The sequence below is a fragment of the Nothobranchius furzeri genome, chromosome 14, assembly GCF_043380555.1.
Source record: "Nothobranchius furzeri strain GRZ-AD chromosome 14, NfurGRZ-RIMD1, whole genome shotgun sequence".
NCBI lineage: Eukaryota > Metazoa > Chordata > Actinopteri > Cyprinodontiformes > Nothobranchiidae > Nothobranchius > Nothobranchius furzeri.
The window spans coordinates 17,870,615-17,888,736 of NC_091754.1; the positions used below are offsets into that span (position 1 = coordinate 17,870,615).

At 43.6% G+C, this 18,122-nt stretch overlaps 1 protein-coding gene across 1 annotated transcript; it reads right to left on the minus strand.

The window, feature by feature from the left end:
* Positions 1 to 423: 423 nt before the first annotated feature.
* On the minus strand, positions 424 to 17,140 carry marchf4b (membrane associated ring-CH-type finger 4b). Its single transcript, XM_015966665.3, has 4 exons — positions 16,596 to 17,140; positions 6,030 to 6,185; positions 3,720 to 3,912; positions 424 to 1,026 (listed from the first exon to the last, which is right to left on the minus strand). The coding sequence occupies exons 1-4, from the start codon at positions 16,998 to 17,000 to the stop codon at positions 608 to 610; spliced, it is 1,173 nt and encodes a 390-aa protein (XP_015822151.1). The 5' UTR covers positions 17,001 to 17,140; the 3' UTR covers positions 424 to 607.
* Positions 17,141 to 18,122: the final 982 nt, after the last annotated feature.

Genomic DNA, 18,122 nt, shown 5'->3' on the forward strand with positions numbered 1-18,122 from the left:
AACCATATATTGATCTTGTTTAAAGACAAAATTGAATTGGAATAGAAATAATCCAATTGAGTTAAAATACATGTTTGTGCCGCTCACCATTTTAATTTTTTTTTTAAATCTCAATAGTTTGTGAACACAGCAACAGAATTAACCAAAAAAATAATTTGTTAAATTTGGAACAACATTTTAAATGACAAATGTAGTTTTCTGAAATGTTTGTAAAATTGAAGTTAATGTTTTGGATACACTTAAAAAAAAAACGAATGGAGTAATGCAATACACCACACCTTCACCACATTCTAAATTCTCTCAGTTGCCACAAGGACAAATTTGGTGTGCCACCCCAAAAATTTCTCTGGCCCCATCTGGCCACCCCATCAATTTTCCGGAGGCGCCCCTGTGTTTCAATCAAAATAACCATTTTCCATACAATTCTGCAAATCAAACCACTTTAACTTTATTCAATGCAAGGACATAAAGACGCATTTCAAAAGAAAATATAGTCTCAATCCAGTGCGGTTAGGATAGTTCCGGTTTGTTTTTTCCTTTTTTTATTAACCGTCAGCCGTTTCAGAAATCTCTCAGCTCCATGTGAGATAAGGCCTCATCTGACTGTTCAGACTGTTGTGACCCTCATGACCAGCTCTCTTTTGTTATTGCTGGGTTGGCTGCGAGCCTCCGGCTGCCTCAGGTGGCTGAGTATGTGGAGGATGTTGTAGGGACAGTATTGGTCTGGCATTGCGGCACTGCTTTCAGGGTCCAAATGGGATCCAAATCCTCCTGCTGCCGCCACCACGGTTGTAGACGTGGAGTCGTCAACTGTGGAGGCCACCACCATCAACGAGGAGGTGGAGGTGGAGACTCCGATCCCCGTCTGGAAGCCCTGACCGGGCTGAGATAGAGTTCTGTCCACAGTGGCCTTCAGGTCATAGCTGTCCATGGATTTGTCATAGTTCAGAACCTTCCACTGCTGGTTCACGGCCTGCCACCGGTGGAAGATACGGAACACGGAAGGTCCCTCGTGGACAATTAATGCTGTTGGGACAAGAGTGTCAGAAAGACAAAGTCACCATCTTTTCACTCATATATTCAACACATTAGCAGTGGTCGTTCTGTGAGTAAAACATTCTGGCACTTCTGTTTCAGGAAGTTGAAGTTATAGCCAGAGTGGGGATCAGAAAAAGGGCAGGATTTGATGTCTTACCCATTAATATTCTGTCCTGTGATTGGCTAACTCTTCCACTGCCTCTCTTCCCTCTGCAACATTGATGTTTTATCTCCACTAATAACACAAGACTGAAAGAGTTCTGCTGTGTGGAGAAACTATTGCTAATGGTTAGCTTATATTCAATTCAAGTTTATTTATATAGCGCCAAATCACAACAAGAGTCGTCTCAAGTCATTCACATAGTTAACATTCCAATACAGGTCAGTTCATTAAGCCAATCAGAAAAAAGTTTCCTAAATAAGGAACCCAGCTAATTGCATCAAGTCACTGACTAGTGTCAGTGCCTTTACAGCAATCCTCATACTAAGCAAGGATTTAGAGACAGTGGAGCGGAAAACTCCCTTTTAACAGGAAGAAACCTCCAGAGGATCCTGGCTCAGTATAAGCAGCCATCCACCACGACTCCACAAGCTAAGACACGCTCTGTTCTCTCCTGGCTGCAAAACTTAACAGCTTTCCGCAGTCATGAGCCAAGAATGCAAATTAAAAGTGTGACATTAACCTGTGAGGGTTTGTCTGACCTGACCATATCCCCATTGATTTTCTATCAGCAGCTAATGCAGGAAATACAAACAAATTTAAAAGGCTATTTTCACATTCAGCCTGCATGTTAAACTCAAGAGTGATCCATCGTATGCCAAAAACAAGTTTTTCTTCTTCAGTAAACCTGGTCTTTAAAGAGACAATGTGTAGTTTTTACCATTAATTTCTGGAAATAGCCATCAACATGTGGTTTAAAATTAATGAAATGATGCCCAGTTGTTGGAAAAAATAAAAATAAATTGGCAGCTTTGTAACATAACTATAAAAATCAGGTCTAAAGTACCGGTACATGGAAGTGGTCCAAGTCTCTGAGCGACGCCATGTTAGATGCCATGCTTCCTAGAACGGGAGCCCGTGAGGACAAAATGCATTCACTGACTCAAACAGTTACAAAACTTTCACCATTCTTAAATGTTGTTTTACACATTTACCACTTCACTCGTTGCCAGTGATAAAAGGGAGTCTAATGTGTTTGTTATTTTGCTGAAGTTTGCACTCCCCAGGGCTTTTTGACCCTAATGGGCATCTGTTGGTAAGGTCTTACTCCAACACAAAAATACTGCTTGCCTGTAATGATTTAAGCATCTACTGCCCCCTATCGCCAAGAAAAATGCAAACCGTCACTTTAAACACCGCTACAGAGTGATACCTCAGCAGTCCGCGGGCCTAAAGCCTGCAGAAGGATCAGCTGATCCAGGAGGAGAAACAAAACAACTAATTTCTCATGTACTTCAATTAATGCAGAGATAAAATCTTTATTTCTTCGATAAAGCAAAGCCATGAAGCAGCTTATGAGACAACAACCACCATTTCTGGATTCAAGTCTGCAAAAACGATGCATTTGTTCTCTGCAGCTGTTCGATAACATCTTATCTCAGTCCAAAATTGCTTATTGATTCATGTTTACTGGACTCAGTATCTGGAAAATTGAAGCCAATCTGCACCAACAGTTGCATGCACCTAAAAGCAACAATTCTGCATTAAAGTTGTATAAAGATAAATGAGTGTGCATTCTGTGATTTCTGTAAGACTTTAATTGGCTTTGCAACGGGGTGCTCAAACATAAACGTGACGTTTAAAAGTATGAATGCAAAAAGCACCCATCTTGTCAGCAGATGCATTTAAAATCTATCACATGTGTTTATATTACCCATAAGTGTGAAATGGGAAGTGCTAAAGTGTTACTACCATCAATAGAAACAATAAAGTTTAATATAACTCATAAAGAATTGGATTTTACAGCTACAGCACAACATTGTCCTCAGATGTGAGGTGTTACTTATAAAACCTTCAGCTCTGCCTCTTTCCAGCTCTACCTTTGTTGGATAATCAGGTCTCAGCATCCAAAAGGTGACAAGTTAATCTCTGCAAAGTGGCGACTTAATGACTGCACTGTCCTTCCTCTGCACCAATCCGGAGACAATCAATCTCCCCTTCCGCTCACCCTGCTGTCTGCTGCAGAGGAAGCTGGAGTTTTCTTAATCTGATGCAGAGAGCCAAAACATGGCGACTGCTTTCCTACAGCACAAATAATTTTATTTTTTGTCTTATTTTGAACACCCACTTGAAATTGCTTCAGTGCTTCTTGTTTTATTTGGTCTCATGAGATCTGAGGGAGGTCAAAACTTTAACTTGAAGTAATTTTTGAACTTTTTAAAGTTAAACATATCAATTACTAACCAGTAAAGCATCCATGCTGGTCTGAAGCAGCTGACTGTGCTGTATAGATTAACACTGAGTTTCTATAGTATATTTGGTTCACTGCATTCACAAATATTTGCAGACAGCTTTCAGGTAAAATTAGAGACTCTGCTAAAGACTTGTGACGTTTACTTTTGTCTGCTGAGTGCACCTGGATTAAAAAGAATCGCTCAATATTCCTTTTCAACCATTAACTGCAGATGAATGAGTGTAACCTTGAAAACCCTGACGTGAGTGTTTTGTGTGCAGCTCTCACCAATGCAGACAACGTCCATGAAGCCGTACATGCCGTAGCAGATCTGGAAAAGCAGATCTTGGCGCTGCCAGCGAGCCGACGGGCTGAAAGACGACCAAACTAACCAGGAGATGCTGGCCATGAGGAACAGGGAGCCCAGGATGGCTGCTGCAATCTGGACCTTCTCTATCACAGTCAGAGAAATGGCCTGCCACTGCAAAAACATACATTAGTGTCACGTTGTGAGCCAGGAGGAGGTTAGGACCCAAGATGCAGAAACCCAGAACGACTCAAGGCAGGAGCGTAGTAAAACGTAAAATCCTTTATTAGGAGTCAATGTCCAAAAATCCAAGAAGGGGCAGGAAGCCAAGCTTAAAAAGGCTCTTTGATGAGCAAAACCTAGAGTTTCACAAGGAGGAACAGAACGACAATGGACCGACAAATACTGAGACATAGACAGGGTTATGTAAACAGGGCTGGGTGATAGGAGACGAGGAGCAGGTGAGTGGGGAATTGGGCACAGGTGGAACTAATGAACTGAGGGAAGAAGCAGAAATAAGCAGGGGAGAAAACCAAATCTAAATCCTAAACCAAAGCTACTCAAATAACCTGAACTTTAAACACTGTAGAGCAAAGACTAAAGATAAATAAACTAATGATAAGTGACGCGACTAAAGGGAAGCCTGAAGAAGCTGGGGACCAACAGGGGGGCACAGAAGATTAGGGGACACATGAGGGAACCTGGAGGGGGCTGGGGACCACAGAGACACAGAACATGACAATTACAGACTAGATTTGATCATATTTCTCTTTTAAAGTAACACCAAAGAGTTTTAACACTTGAAGCTATTGCTTTCAAACTGGTGTCAGTGGTTCCTGAGCCAGAAACTTGAGTAGTTTCACATCGGACAGCCCTCTACCAGAAACTGCACTAAACACATTTTTTGGGCGACGGTGGCACAGGAGTTAAGTGCTCGCCCCGTAATCGGAAGGTGGCAGGTTCGAGCCCCGCTCAGTCTGTCGCTGTTGTTGTGTCCTTGGGCAAGACACTTAACTCACGTTGCCTGCTGGTGGTGGTCGGAGGGACCGGTGGCGCCAGTGCTCGGCAGCCTCGCCTCTGTCAATGCGCCCCAGGGCAGCTGTGGCTACATCGTAGCTCATCCCCATCAGCGTGTGAATGTGTGTGTGAATGGGTGAATGAGTGATTGTGTTGTAAAGCGCCTTGGGGGGTTCCAGGACTCTAGACGGCGCCATATCAAATACAGGCCATTTACCATTTACCATTTAGACAATGCTTTTGGTTTGAGTAGGAACAAGTGAAAGGTGGAGCTGCAACAGTCAGGGTGGCGTTTGCTGTGCTGATAGCTCATATAAAGGCTAGCAGTTAGGTTTCCAGTTCCCCAACCATCAATAAAAAGCACAATTGGGAAAAAAGAAGCTTGCTTTTTCTGTTGGCATGATGACAGAGCCTGGAAGTAAAAGTAAGACACTAATGTCTCTGGAGGTGGAGCAAAGAGCTATGGTGGCGTGGCCTGCACTAGTTTGAGGGAGCTGAAGGAAGCTATGAAATCACAGACTGGTGGTGGCCTGGCTTTGTTGCAACTGAACTAAGCTAACAGTGTTTATCTTTTTACTTCGTGTCTCATTTTGCATCAGTTGCCTCATGTTAGCGTTAACTTGCTGTTACAACAATCTTGGACGAATATATTAGTTTGGAGGTATAGATTTCAGTGTTTGAGCCATAGCAGCTTCACCCTGTTTGGTTCTGACCCAGGTTTCTACAAGTTGACGGTTTTCTAAAGATCTTAGAGCCCTGCTGTGTGGATATACTACTGCAAGGTTATATTTTTATGTTCACACTTCTAAACTGCAACAGCTCATGGTAATGAGCCAGGAAGCTTCCTTTTGATTAAACACAAAGACGTGTAGTCTGAAACTTAAGGTGGAGGACCATTAAAGCAGAAATCTGAATTTCACATACCTCCCTGACATACCAACCATAGCTAAAATGACAACAACAAAAAAAAACCCACCATCTTTCTGTTTAAAAGGATCAAAGGGAAAGACCTTGTGTAACTGAAAAAGCCTAATTTCCCCCCTCAGTTTAGGATCAAAGCAAAACTAGTTGCGCCTTTGACTGTGTGATTCCTGAAAATTGTTTTATGTTTGATATCCCACACAGGTTTTGACATGAAGAGCAGAGAATAAATGGGACAAGGCAAAACATTCATTTCCTCAGTTTTTTTTTTGTTTTGTTTACATTTTTGACAAATAATCCCTGACTTGCAAACATTTGAAAACATCTGGAGCTTTTTATTATTTTTGCTCTACCTGTAACGGGTTCTTGGTGCTTATGGCGATGACCTGATATTTGTAGTAGCAGAGCTCACAGGCCCAGGACCCTCTCTCACTGATCCATTTGATGAGGCATGGCTGGTGGGTGCAGCGAACCGAGCCGCTGCAGCGACACGGACTCAGAAGCTCCCCCTGCAGAAGGAACACCAACTCAGAGTCATTTTCCTGCATGAATACCGTTTTATTTTCAATTAATCATACAAAACTCAGTGTGTGAGACGTCTGAGCTTGCTGTAATCACTAACAAGCACAAAGTCTTTCTCAAATTTCCTCCCACATGCAATATTGCAAATTAAACTATACATACAGTCACATTTCTTTCTGCTTCCTTATTGATTTTACAAGATCTTCCTATGAGCAGATAGATCAACACACACACACACACACACACACACACACACACACACACACACACACACACACACACACACACACACACACACACACACACACACACACACAGCATCGTTTTACAGCAGAGCGTCCTTTCAGGTGTGAAATGAAAGCTTTTCTTTACACCTAGTTGATAGGCAAAACACTTGATTACCAGAGCCGCTGAGCGTGGAGGATTAGATGCTAAAGCTTCTGTGAAAGAACAAACTGTAACTAATCTCCAAAGGTATTCTGAAGCTGCAGCTTTTTAACGAAACGGTGCATTAAAACTCCCAACAGGTGAGGACAACGACACTGATCGTTTCTCTTTGATGTTTTTTTCAATAAATCAGTGGCGCACATCTATCTTATCTCTCATTTTTCTCTACATATGCCTCTCTGCTTCCTTATCCTCTTTTAGTTTATCTATTTGCTGATCTTTTATGTAGATGTTGTAATTGAGCAGGAGACTGTAGAGGGTTTTCAAGACGTTTTGCAAAACAAGTACCAAATTGCCTGGAAATGCCATATTTTCTTGTAAAAATGACAAATAAAGCACCTTGAATGTTAAACACGTATTTATTTGACACGTGCAGTCTCTCAATATCCGTGATGAAAAATTTTGACTGTCCTCAAAAGAGCAAAGTTTCCCAAAAACCATACTCCAAACCCAAAATGATTGGTTCCAAAAGGCCTCAAGCAGCAACCCACAGGTGCCAAATCAGACACCAGCGGACATTTTCATCACAAGATGTCTTGTAAAGTTATAAAAGTTTCTACTGAAACATAAAATAAATCATATGTTCCTCTTTACTTTTTATATTTGCTCCAAAAATACGTTTTCTTAGAAATGCTGCTGTGCCAAACTCCTTCATCTCTTTGATTTTTTTAATGAAACCTTTAGCATATTTTGTGTCTGACTTTGCTTTCCATACACTTTTTAATATCACAGTGACATCCCTGCACTCACTGTCAGATTGTTTTAATGCCGAGGGCGTCCCAAATCCATCATGTCAGCCCACTGACGACCACATGCTGTTTGACTGATCTCAGAAGAAGAAGGCCTGTATGTTGCGTTAGTGCAGAAAATATCTCAAATAAAACTTCTAATCAGCCTCTGTAAGAAGATGGAGTTGAACTTCAGTGTATTTTATAGAAATAATTTTGTATTTTCTGTCTTTTTTCAGTTTTTTTCCCCAAAGAAATCACATTTTGTTCATTTTTTTTGCATCAAACCATGGAGTTCGTTAGCTTTGCAATCACATCTTTATACTTTATCTGAACTGTTCTTAAGCCTTATTACGCCTGAACGGAGGAGAGTTTTATAATCCTTCACCCTGCAGGCCCAAGCTTGTTTAAGTAGATCTTGATATTGACGATGACCCAACTGGTGTTCTTGGTCCTGACCTGCTCTTAGCAAACTTGGTTAAATAAAAATCATAGCAGGATCTTTCTGAGGGTGTTTAAATCTTAATGTGAGAGAGAGAGAGAGAGAGAGAGAGAGAGAGAGAGAGAGAGAGAGAGAGAAAGATAAAAAACCTGGACTGAATGTAAATATAAATTAGCCAACCTTGCCTTGTGTGAGAAAATCTCTCTTCTCTAAGCTGGGGCATTAAATTAGAAGGTTAATTCCCTCTTGTCTGTAATGAGCACGGAGATAGAAACGGAAACGTAAGAAAAGAAACAAAAAATAAAAGAGAGAAAGAAAATGGAGTCATCCAAAAAAACGATTTATCCGTCGTGCTGACATCTCTGACAGATGGAGCAGCGCCCTACTGAAGAGAGGAGAAACTCAGGGAGTCGCAGGAGAAGAGGCTCGTCTACAGATGGTCAGGGTGGGAGTGTGTTGGCAGGAGAACCAGAACACTTCTGTCGTGTCCAGTGGGACTCGTGATGCTCGCTGCGACTGGCCTGATCGCAGCCAAGAGCCGAAACTTGGATCACTCGGGTACAACCCAGGCTGAAGGAAGCAAGAGAGGCTGATAACAAACGTGGCACTGCAGCCCACGCAGACAAACCGTGGTAACTAAATGTCCTTTTGTTGATCAAATCGTCACTAAAAGGAAAACATGCAATAAAGCAATGAGCTGGGAGGACAAGCGGGGATTTATTCGGCCACGTTATTCCAAAACAACACAGAACGGCTAATTTCCTCCTTTTAAAATTAAGACCCTACCAATTGATGTACGATGGTGTGAAAATAAATTAGGCTCAGCTATTTGCACAAGAGTCTGGAATCGATACGAGTGAACTCCGCCTGAGGGGAATTTTAGGATAATAATCTAGCTGGCGCAGAAACTGAAACGAAAACAATTTTCTTTTTGCAAAAACATCAACAACACATTTGTTTTCTAACCATCGCCAGGACACCAACTCTAAAGGAGAGAGTTTCTAAATGGTGATCGCATAATTTTAGATGTATTCACCCATAATGGCCCATAATCATGCTTTTATGGAAACCATTAGGCCAATAGTGACAGTTAATGTGTCTCTAAAATTAAGAAGTAAGCAGAAAGGTTTCTCAAATTAGCTGTATGAATTTCCATCTCTTATCTGTGAACTTCACAACCCCTAAAAAGAGACGTGTTTATGTACGTGTCTCTTAACCCCAACAGCAGGGCACTCGTGAAAATAATAAAAAAGATGCTAAAAACATCCCTAAATGCTTCTCTGTGCTCAAAAAACACTAAATCTGCTCAGATTAATTAATAATAGCTGATTTTTTAATGCTTTTGGACGGTAAAGGTGATCGCTTTTGACTTTTCTATGATCTGTTACACAACAAAATATTTATTTATGTTTTAGTTATTAGCTTACTCGCTAGGATTTTAATTCTACTTGCATTTCTCCTGAAAGGTCTCTATGATCTGGACGTAAAGCAGAAAGTGTGCCCACTCTTTAATAGAGCAGGCTAAGGTCAACGTCTGAAAGCATGAACCTGAATAAAAGGGAGCACAGCGTGCAAGCAGACAAAGATCCCCGTGTGAAGCTTTTCTCCGACCTTTACCTAAATACAAACAATAACGAGTTGAAACATGTTTCACGTAAGTAAAGTGTGTACATGTATGTGATTTTATCTGATACTACTAGAAGCTTCAAAAGTAGCAGTACTGATGATTTGGTTTAGGTTAGGCTGTGATGCATAAAAGTTATTTAACAGATTCATCAGATTTTATGCACATTCAGGTCTTTATGTCAGAACCCAAGCCCCCAAACCGGCCTCTCCTAGCTAACCGGCCTCCATCTTGGACCACATTTCCCAGCAAGCTCCTCGCGGGAACTCCCGGCATTCTCCCAGTCACACCCAAGCCTATATATGGAAGACGCCGCACCGGCTCTTCACTCAGTCATCGTTTCATTGAAACCCCTGATCAGAGTTCTCTACCGAATAATCCAGACGTCAAACATCCTTACCGAGTTCAACTCCCGTACCCAGTCGACCATCGTGACACTTTAAGTGGTCACTATTGCCAAAAGGCAGGTTTTTGTCCGTTTCTGTGCATATAAGGTGTGTTATTTTGTCTGACTGCTACAGTAAAACAAATCATACGAATGACTAGACAGAATTTTTCTTGAAACTCTCAGAACTCTAATTAATTTTTCGACTAAACCCAATTCAAGATGGCCACCGCCGCTAATCGACCCTTGAAAATACAATAATTGCTTTAAATCTGTCAATTTTAAAGATACAGAAATAGCATTTAATTTGGCAGAAACTGGTTTATTCACAATAGATCATGTGTGTGTTTAACTCCATCATTTATCAACACAAAAGTGCTAGGATTAAGGTTTTTGCATTTCATTTTGTTTTTGTGTCAAGTTTCAAAAAGAACTTTTAAAGAGGACTTATTATGCACAATTCATTTTTTGCACCCTCTTGTGCTGCCATGTAGGTATCTACTTCCTCCATAAACATTCTAAACGTGAAAGAAAATCTGTCCATCGGTTTATTTTAAGTGTTTTGCTTCAGGAGTGTTATGCTTAAAATGAGTTGTTTCAAAAATTCCCCATTTGTGATTTCACTAATGGGAAAATTAGCATAGAACCACCTCTCACGTAAGAGAGAGAGAGGTGCTACTCGAAGTGCAGCAACTCTACGTTGAGCTCCTCGGAGATATTGGAGCTTCTCAGCTTATAGCAGCCTGATTTGGGGATTTGTGGGCATGGCGGAGCCCTGAAACAGTTCATTCTGGAAGGTACTGAAAATGTCAAGAATAAAACTGCTGAAATTTCTTTATGTGAAAGGGGATTTGTGCAAAGAACCTCAGAAACATGTTTTGTATCAACCACCGAACTAACGACATAACATGTCCCCTTTGTTTTCTTGTGTATAATGAGATTTAGACATGAAAATTCTAATATCTTGTTAAATTGACTTTACAAAATCCTAACACATTTATAAGGAGGGATTAAGCTGGCCTTTAAGATGGTAAAGTATTGACTGCAGAAGAAAATGGCAGCAGAAAACACCTGACAGGGTGTTGATTACACAGATTTGTTTCATTCTATATTAAATCAGAATCATCTGTCAGTGGCTGCCTCTCACAGACGTCCAGGGCCCATTTTGTTCATAGAGATGCTTCAGGAAAACAAAATCTCTGCCTTTGCCTCCTTTCTTTATTCTGTCTCGACCCTCAGCCTTGGAGATGGAAGTGTTTTGGAGGTGGACTGTCAGATCCGATACCGCCTGACTGCTTCTATGTGACATCCTAGAGGCATAAGAGGGATGACTGATGTCCACGCTGCTTGTAACATACAGAGATACACTCATCCCTCCATCCAATTCTCCTTGTACCCATTCACATCTCAGCTGATCCATATCTGGACTCCACCCAAAGCAACAACTCACACACAACAGGGGAAAAAGGAGAGGCTTGTGGAAGACAAAACCATGCATATTGATAAGAGAGGACGAAATCAAGTGCTATCGACTCGCTGCAGCATCTGAAAGATGCATTAATGAGATGTGTTGGAGGAGGCCATGGGAAATGCTGTGATTTTCAGTTTTTTCTTCTTCCAAGGCGGTACTTTGTATGCACTACAGAGCGTGCTGACTATCTGTGGAGTTTTTCCACCAAACAATGATGACGCCTTGTCTAATAGGCCACATGTTAGTAATAATTACAAAGTCTGAGCCCAGAGGTGGACTGATACTCTAAATTGCTGTTGGAGTAATTAGTAGATGAAACACAGAGAGATTATAAGCCATACTGTAGCTCTGCTGGGGAAGAAACTGTGAGAGCAATCATGTTTTACACCAAAATTATTTTTCTTCTTGATTAAGGCCATGTCCACACGTAGGCGGGGATCTGCCAAAACGTAGATATTTTTCTACGTTTTGGCCTGTCATCCACACGAAAACGGAGTTTTTTCACACGAAAACGAATCTTTTTAAAAACTCCGGCCAAAGTGAAGATCTGCGTTTTCTCCGTTTTGGGTGTCTGCGTGTGGACAGACAAAACCGGAGTTTTAAGGTCCGCAACGTCACTTTCCGCGACAAAAAAATGCTGACATCACGTGTGCGACATGTGTTTACACTAGCCGACAGCATGGATGCCCTCAGAGCTGCGCTCGCTTTATCAATTGTCCAAGCGCTTTTTGCTTGTTTGTTTTTGCAAGCGGAATTACTGCTCCTTGCGGAAGACCACAGACGAAGGACGAGTTAAGAACGGGGGAAGTACTGCCGCCTACAGGTCTGGAATGTCCTTAACAACGTATTTATCCGGGTACGTGTGTGGACAGTTTTTTTTTTAAACGAGGTGGTGTGGATGCAAGTTTTTGGAGGGGCGGATGTTCGTTTTTAAAAAAAAACCCGGCTACGTGTGGACTAGGCCTTATTTACCAGCTCCGTAATAAACTGATGGAAGTGTGACGTTTTCATCTAGGTGCTCTCAAAAACTCTGTCAAACGGTGTATCGGATGTCTCTTCAAGCTGCAGAGCGTCTCCCTCTGATCTAATTGAATGTTTTTTATTGGAACCACCTTTGTTACATTTTCTCTCCCGGCTGATGTAGTGTGACATTAATACGGCTCTAAAAGTGCAGCGTGATCAACCTGAAGGCCCATTTCTTCTGTTCTCTCTGCATTATTGTTCCTATTATTCACATTTTGTGTCCGTTTCCAGGTTTGAGCAGCAGAACCAGAGGTATTGTTTGATATTTGTCATGTGTGCAGCGCTTTGATGTGTTTGACTATAATGAGGATCTTCTGCATCTCTGTGTAGCTTCACTTATTGTCAGCCACCAGGATGAGGTCTGTCATTATGTCTACTGTCTGTTTAAAGCAATGGAATAAGGTTCAGGAAGAGCCTGGTTCTGCTGTGCTGCAACAAAAGCTTGCAGGAGACTAAAAAATAAAAAAATAATGCATCCATGAACTTGTTGCTGTGTTAAAAAAGGGAATTAGTCGTTAAATTCATGCATTTTGAACCTATCCTGTCAGGATCTGCTCCAACCCCTCTGACTTGTCTTGTTTACCCCTAATTAGTTGTTTATTAGACTCACCTGTCTCTTGTTATGCTAACCATGTGTTTCTGATTATCCTTGTGTATTTATACCCCTGTTTTGCACTTGTCCTTTGTCAGATCATTGTTATGTTTTCACCCTGTTACGTTGCTCCTGCTGTATCATCATACCTGCCATAATTCATTAAATCCATTTTTTTTAACCTGATCTGTTATTTCTGCCTCCTGGTCCAGCTCCACCACACATGGGTCCACCACCATCTACACTGCACTGTGACAGAATGATCTGACCAACCTGACCCTGTGATGAGCCTTAACACCTGCCTGGAGGATTTTTTATATTTATTTTTTTGCTTTGTCTTCATTCCAGCAGAAGGAGTTTTGTTACAGAGGGATTCGGCGCATCTTGGCTGTTTCCGTGTGGTCGAACGACCCATTCTCTCCTGTGCTGCCCACCCTGTCCTGGTTTTGCCAAGGAAGCTGTGGAAGTCCTCCAGATCTGGTGAAGTAGACCCCCTACGCACGCCAACATTCTCTGGGTGGTAGGGCTCGTCTCCCCGCTCCTCTACTGCTTCCCTTCAACCTGAGCCTCTGCCTGTGGACCCAGTGTATCCTGATGCGCACCTGCTTTGACCGGATTGTCGAGTACCTGCCACTGATCCTGGTTTCCTCGCTCTGCTCCTCTACAGTACATCAACTCTCCGGCCATCTCCAGATCTTTGGATCTACGTCTTGTGGTCCAGCCATGCCGCCTGATTGAGAGGCCCCAGCTCGCTGCCATGCCCTCAGGGTCCTGCTGTGAGGTCTTGGGATTTTCATGCTCCCCTCCTATGAGCTCCAGGTCCTTGGACTTATGTTGGACATTGTCTCACCCTCTCCTTCTAGGGGGGGATCCTGTCATGGGTGTCAGGAGCCACCCCTTGGGAGTGGGTACTGTCAGGATCTGCTCCAACCCCTGACTCTTGGTCTTGTTTACCCCTAGTTTATTAGACTCACCTGCCCTTTGTTATCCTACCCATGTATTTCTGATTATCTGTGTATTTATACTCCCTGTTTTGCACTTGTCATTTGTCAAAATGTTTTAACCCTGTTATGTTGTTCCTGTTGTATCCTCCTACCAGCCATTCATTAAATCCATTTTATTTATTATTTTACCTGATCTGGCATTTCTGCCTCCTTGTCCAGCTCCACCACTCATGGGTCCACCACCATCTACACTGCACTGTGAAATATCAGCTAGCATCCATGGGTGGGCCTCATATGAAATAAATTAGACTACTTTTGTGTTGGCATCTTTAAAATTGTAGTTGATCCTGGAGGACCGGTATCCAGCATGCTTTAGTTTTAACCCAGCTACAACACACCTGATTTCAATCAGCAGGTGATTAACAGGCTTCTGCAAAGCCTGATGAGCTGCTGCACATGTGAGTCATCCACTGAGCTCTAAGTGTGCTAGAGCTGAGGACCAACCAAAATGTGCTGCACACTGGCCCTTGAGAACCAGGATTGAGAACAACTGCTCTTAAGCATATAAAGTGTGCATACCAGTACAAAGTGTTTACAGTTTACTACAGCTTCAGTATACAATTTACTAAGTACTTTGTATGAGTTTTTCTAATTACAAGCTTTGATGCATAATTACGCATAATCAATTTGCATGCTTGTCCAAACTTTTTAAGACTATAGCCACAAGGGCCTTGGGAGTGAGCACATTCATTTGGCAAGGGGATCTTTCAGCCTCATCCCAGGTGCCAGTGCCCACTTGTAATTTTAAACTGCATTTAGACACAGAGGACTGTGAGTGGAAGAGGGGTGGTGTGGTGGCATCAGCTGGCGTAGGCCAGACGATGCCCGCTCACCACAGCCACGAATACACCTCAACACGCACTAACACTATAGTATTGGAGCAGGCGGAGGGAGACCAGGGGTCTTAGCACACCTCTGTTGTTGCTTGGCTTCCCAGGGCTGGAGTCTAGGAGGGGGATCTGGCCATCTGGCTGGGGTCTAGGATGGTGGGTCGCTTTGCTCGGCGTTGGGCGGGGGAGCCTGCTCATTAGCACCCCAGCAGAAAGGGTTGAACTCTGGGAACCAGTGATGGTTGTCCCCTTTGTGCAGCAGTACCAGGACCAGAGTGAATAGGGTGTGTATGGGGAGTATGAGTTGGTGTCAGGAGTGCATTTTTGTACGTTTTAGGTTGTATGTGCATGTGTGAGCATGAGGGAGGGAGGGAGTGTGTGACTGTGTTTGTGTATGACTGTATATGTCAGGTGGGGTCTTTGACTCCTCCCCTCTCCTGGGACTTCTTTTGCTGCTATGCATCTTCGCCTCCCCTCCCCCTGTCACACTTGGTGTGGAGTGTGGTGCCTTGGTCTGCCGGAGTGTTCGTGGCTCCCGGGTCAGGGGGTTTAAGATTTTTGGCGTCTGCCTGATTAATCCCGGTGGCTGCCTGGTGGGACCTGAGTCCCTGGGCTCTGTTGGGTCCCCAGCAAGGCTGGTCATCCCTGGATCCTGGGTCGCTGGGTTCCGGGCTTGGCCGGCTTGGGGATGGGAGGCTGCGGGCAGGCCTGTGGGCTTGCCGCTGATATCCCCCGGGACTCTGCCGGCTGCTGATTGTGGCCCCCCCGAGGCGATCCTCTGTGCCTCTCGAGGGGGGCGGGGGCTTTTCTGGTCGCAGTCTCCCTGGGGTCCCTGTGCTCTGGGGCAGCTCCTGGATCTCTGAGACTTGGAGCTCCCTCCATCTCTTATGCATCTTTGGGGGGCAGATCTGTGGTCCCTCACACTCTCTACGCACACAGGTGCTCACATGGTGCTCTCATAAGTATGGACTTGGGAACGTTCAACACATGTCGGCTGTGGTTGGCACTTAATGCACTGTGAATTATTATCGTGATTGTTCAGTAAAACAGTGTTGATTTTACATTTCTGCATCAAGCTGACACAGTGATAGCTTGCTCCTGATGTATTGCTGTGTGTCCCTTTTCTTTTTTTCTTTCTTTCTCCTGTTGCAGGTCTAGAAGCAGTCTTGTTCATCATTGATTGTTTATTTTTGTGGAAACCCCCCCCCCCCCCCGTCTCTTCCTTTCTCTTTCACCTCTGTCTCCGTGAATTACAAGCATTCAAAAGAATAAAAATAAAAAAATAAAAATAAAGTTTTAAGTATCAGGCGTGACATTTAAAGCAGACGCTTTGATGCTCCACCTGAGAGTAAATCTGAAAGGCTTGTCGCAGCATTCAAACATTAATTCTGTTTGCTTCACAGCCAGACAGGACACGAAAAAAAAAAGACTATAGCCACAGCATTGTCAAGTGAATGAGCTTTGCAGGTCACTGAAATGTGATTTTTTTTGTTAAAAGAAATGCAAAAATAAATCTTGTACTTCTTAAAAAGTTCTAAAATATGAAAATCTGAACATAAAAATGTTGGAAAGTGTCAGTCAAATAAAGAAACAGAATTCACCATTCTATGCAAATAGTGGGCCGCAAATGGCCCTCCGACTGCATTTTGGACAATGATTTTTGTCCATGGTCTATGAGTGTTTGCCCACAGATATTTTACCAGGCCCATGTATGAATAACCATCTGGGAGCCTCTAAAAAACCTATTAAGAAGCCATTAAAATCTTTGTGGGACCAAACCTGTTGGGCCCACCTTGGCTGATAGATCAAAAGGTGAGATGTGCTTTCTGACTAAAGCCTTTTGTGACTTACATGTTCTGGTCCCTGGAAACAGATCCTGCACACGGGTGTCCTGAAGCCACTTTCCGTGTAGCTGGTGAGAGAGAACCTCTCCTCCAGTTTTCCCTTTGAGCAGTCATCAGAGGAGCTGCTGCAGCCGCGCAGAGCCGCCGACAGCTCTGCAGCATCCACCCAGCCCGACACCGGTCGCTCCGCGCCCGGAGCCCCGACGGCAGACGCGCCCGCGTGGTTCCGGGTCAACGTGTTGTTGTTGTCGGGCACTGTAACGCTCGCCTCATGGCTCTCGGACGCTTGGCCGCTCATGGGGGTCAGTTGAGGCAGCGGTGTCTGCGGTGCCGGTGGCCCGAGAAGGAGCACCCTCAGGTCGCCAAGCAGGACGCAGCAGCGGCTCTTCAGCATTCCCCGGCTGCGCAGCATCGGGCTGTTTCCGGCCAGAAGATCACAGCAGCCGCTCCACACAAAGGTGCTGGAAGACGTGAGCTGTTTGCACCCCCTTCATAAGAAGACACTTCTTGGCGTGTCGCTGCGGGGGGAATCTGGGCGTTTTTCGGTTCAAAACAGCCTTTTCAGGTTTATTTGGCAGTTCAACGTGTCACTAATAATCCAGGCGTGTCTCTTATTTTCTTCCCAGAAAGATGAAAACTGAAAAATCCAATAAATCCCATGGATGCAAACAAGTGTCTGAAGCCATTAAGTTCACTAAACGAAGCAGCTGAAAGAGGGAAGCAAATGTTAGACTGATGGGAGTGAGAATTCAAGTAACAAGTCTGTAGGTTAGTTCGCTGTCATTTCATGGCCTTAATGCTCAGCGTGCTATAAAATAAACTATCCAGACAGCCCCCACCCCTCCTCACATTCACAGCGAGATGATTTAAACCTGTCTGGTGCAACGAGCTACAACGAAAGCTATTGTAATTAAAAAATGCACATTTAATAAAGACAAAATGTTGTTGTTTTTTTATCAGAGGAGCGCAGGTTCTTGTCGACAGCTTTATTAAGTCAGTGATGTCGTGCCATGTTGGGAAGCGAATCCAGTCTTACCTGCTTAGCTCGATTTCTGTGCGATTCCCTGTTTCTGTGTTTATTTTCTCCCCCAGATTCGTTTCCGAGAGGTTTTCAATCACAAGTCATCGCATCTTCATATCCGGGGAGGTTTGAATCCATCCAGTAAGGATCCAGCACGGGCGTCGGACTGTCCTGGTCCGGCTTGAAGGCATCCGTAGCCCCGGATTGATTCTCCGGTGATCATTGGCTGCTGGCTCGGTGCTGCAGCTTCAGCACCATGATTCCTGGGACAGCTCCCAGACGCTGCACGTCACCGCCGCACAGTGATGCAAGCAGCCAGCTCATTACTTCACAGGAACACACGGATAATTGACTGGTTCAAAATGTAAGACTTTTAAAGGGGGAGGCGCCTCCTAATCACACTAGTGAACAACTGTGACTTTTAACCCTGCAGGGTTATTTGATGAAATTAAAAGGGGAACAACTGAAATGGATCTGAGTCAATTATATTTTCTATAAAGCAGATTCCATGTT

Excerpts from the sequence above, each read along its gene's own strand:
- marchf4b (XM_015966665.3), bottom strand. The coding sequence starts at position 17,000 with ATGCTGCGCAGCCGGGGAATGCTGAAGAGCCGCTGCTGCGTCCTGCTT. Across the intron at positions 3,913-6,029 it reads GCACCAAGAACCCGTTACAG|TGGCAGGCCATTTCTCTGAC; the intron begins GTAGAGCAAAAA and ends ATGTTTTTGCAG. Across the intron at positions 1,027-3,719 it reads CATGGACGTTGTCTGCATTG|CATTAATTGTCCACGAGGGA; the intron begins GTGAGAGCTGCA and ends TTGTCCCAACAG.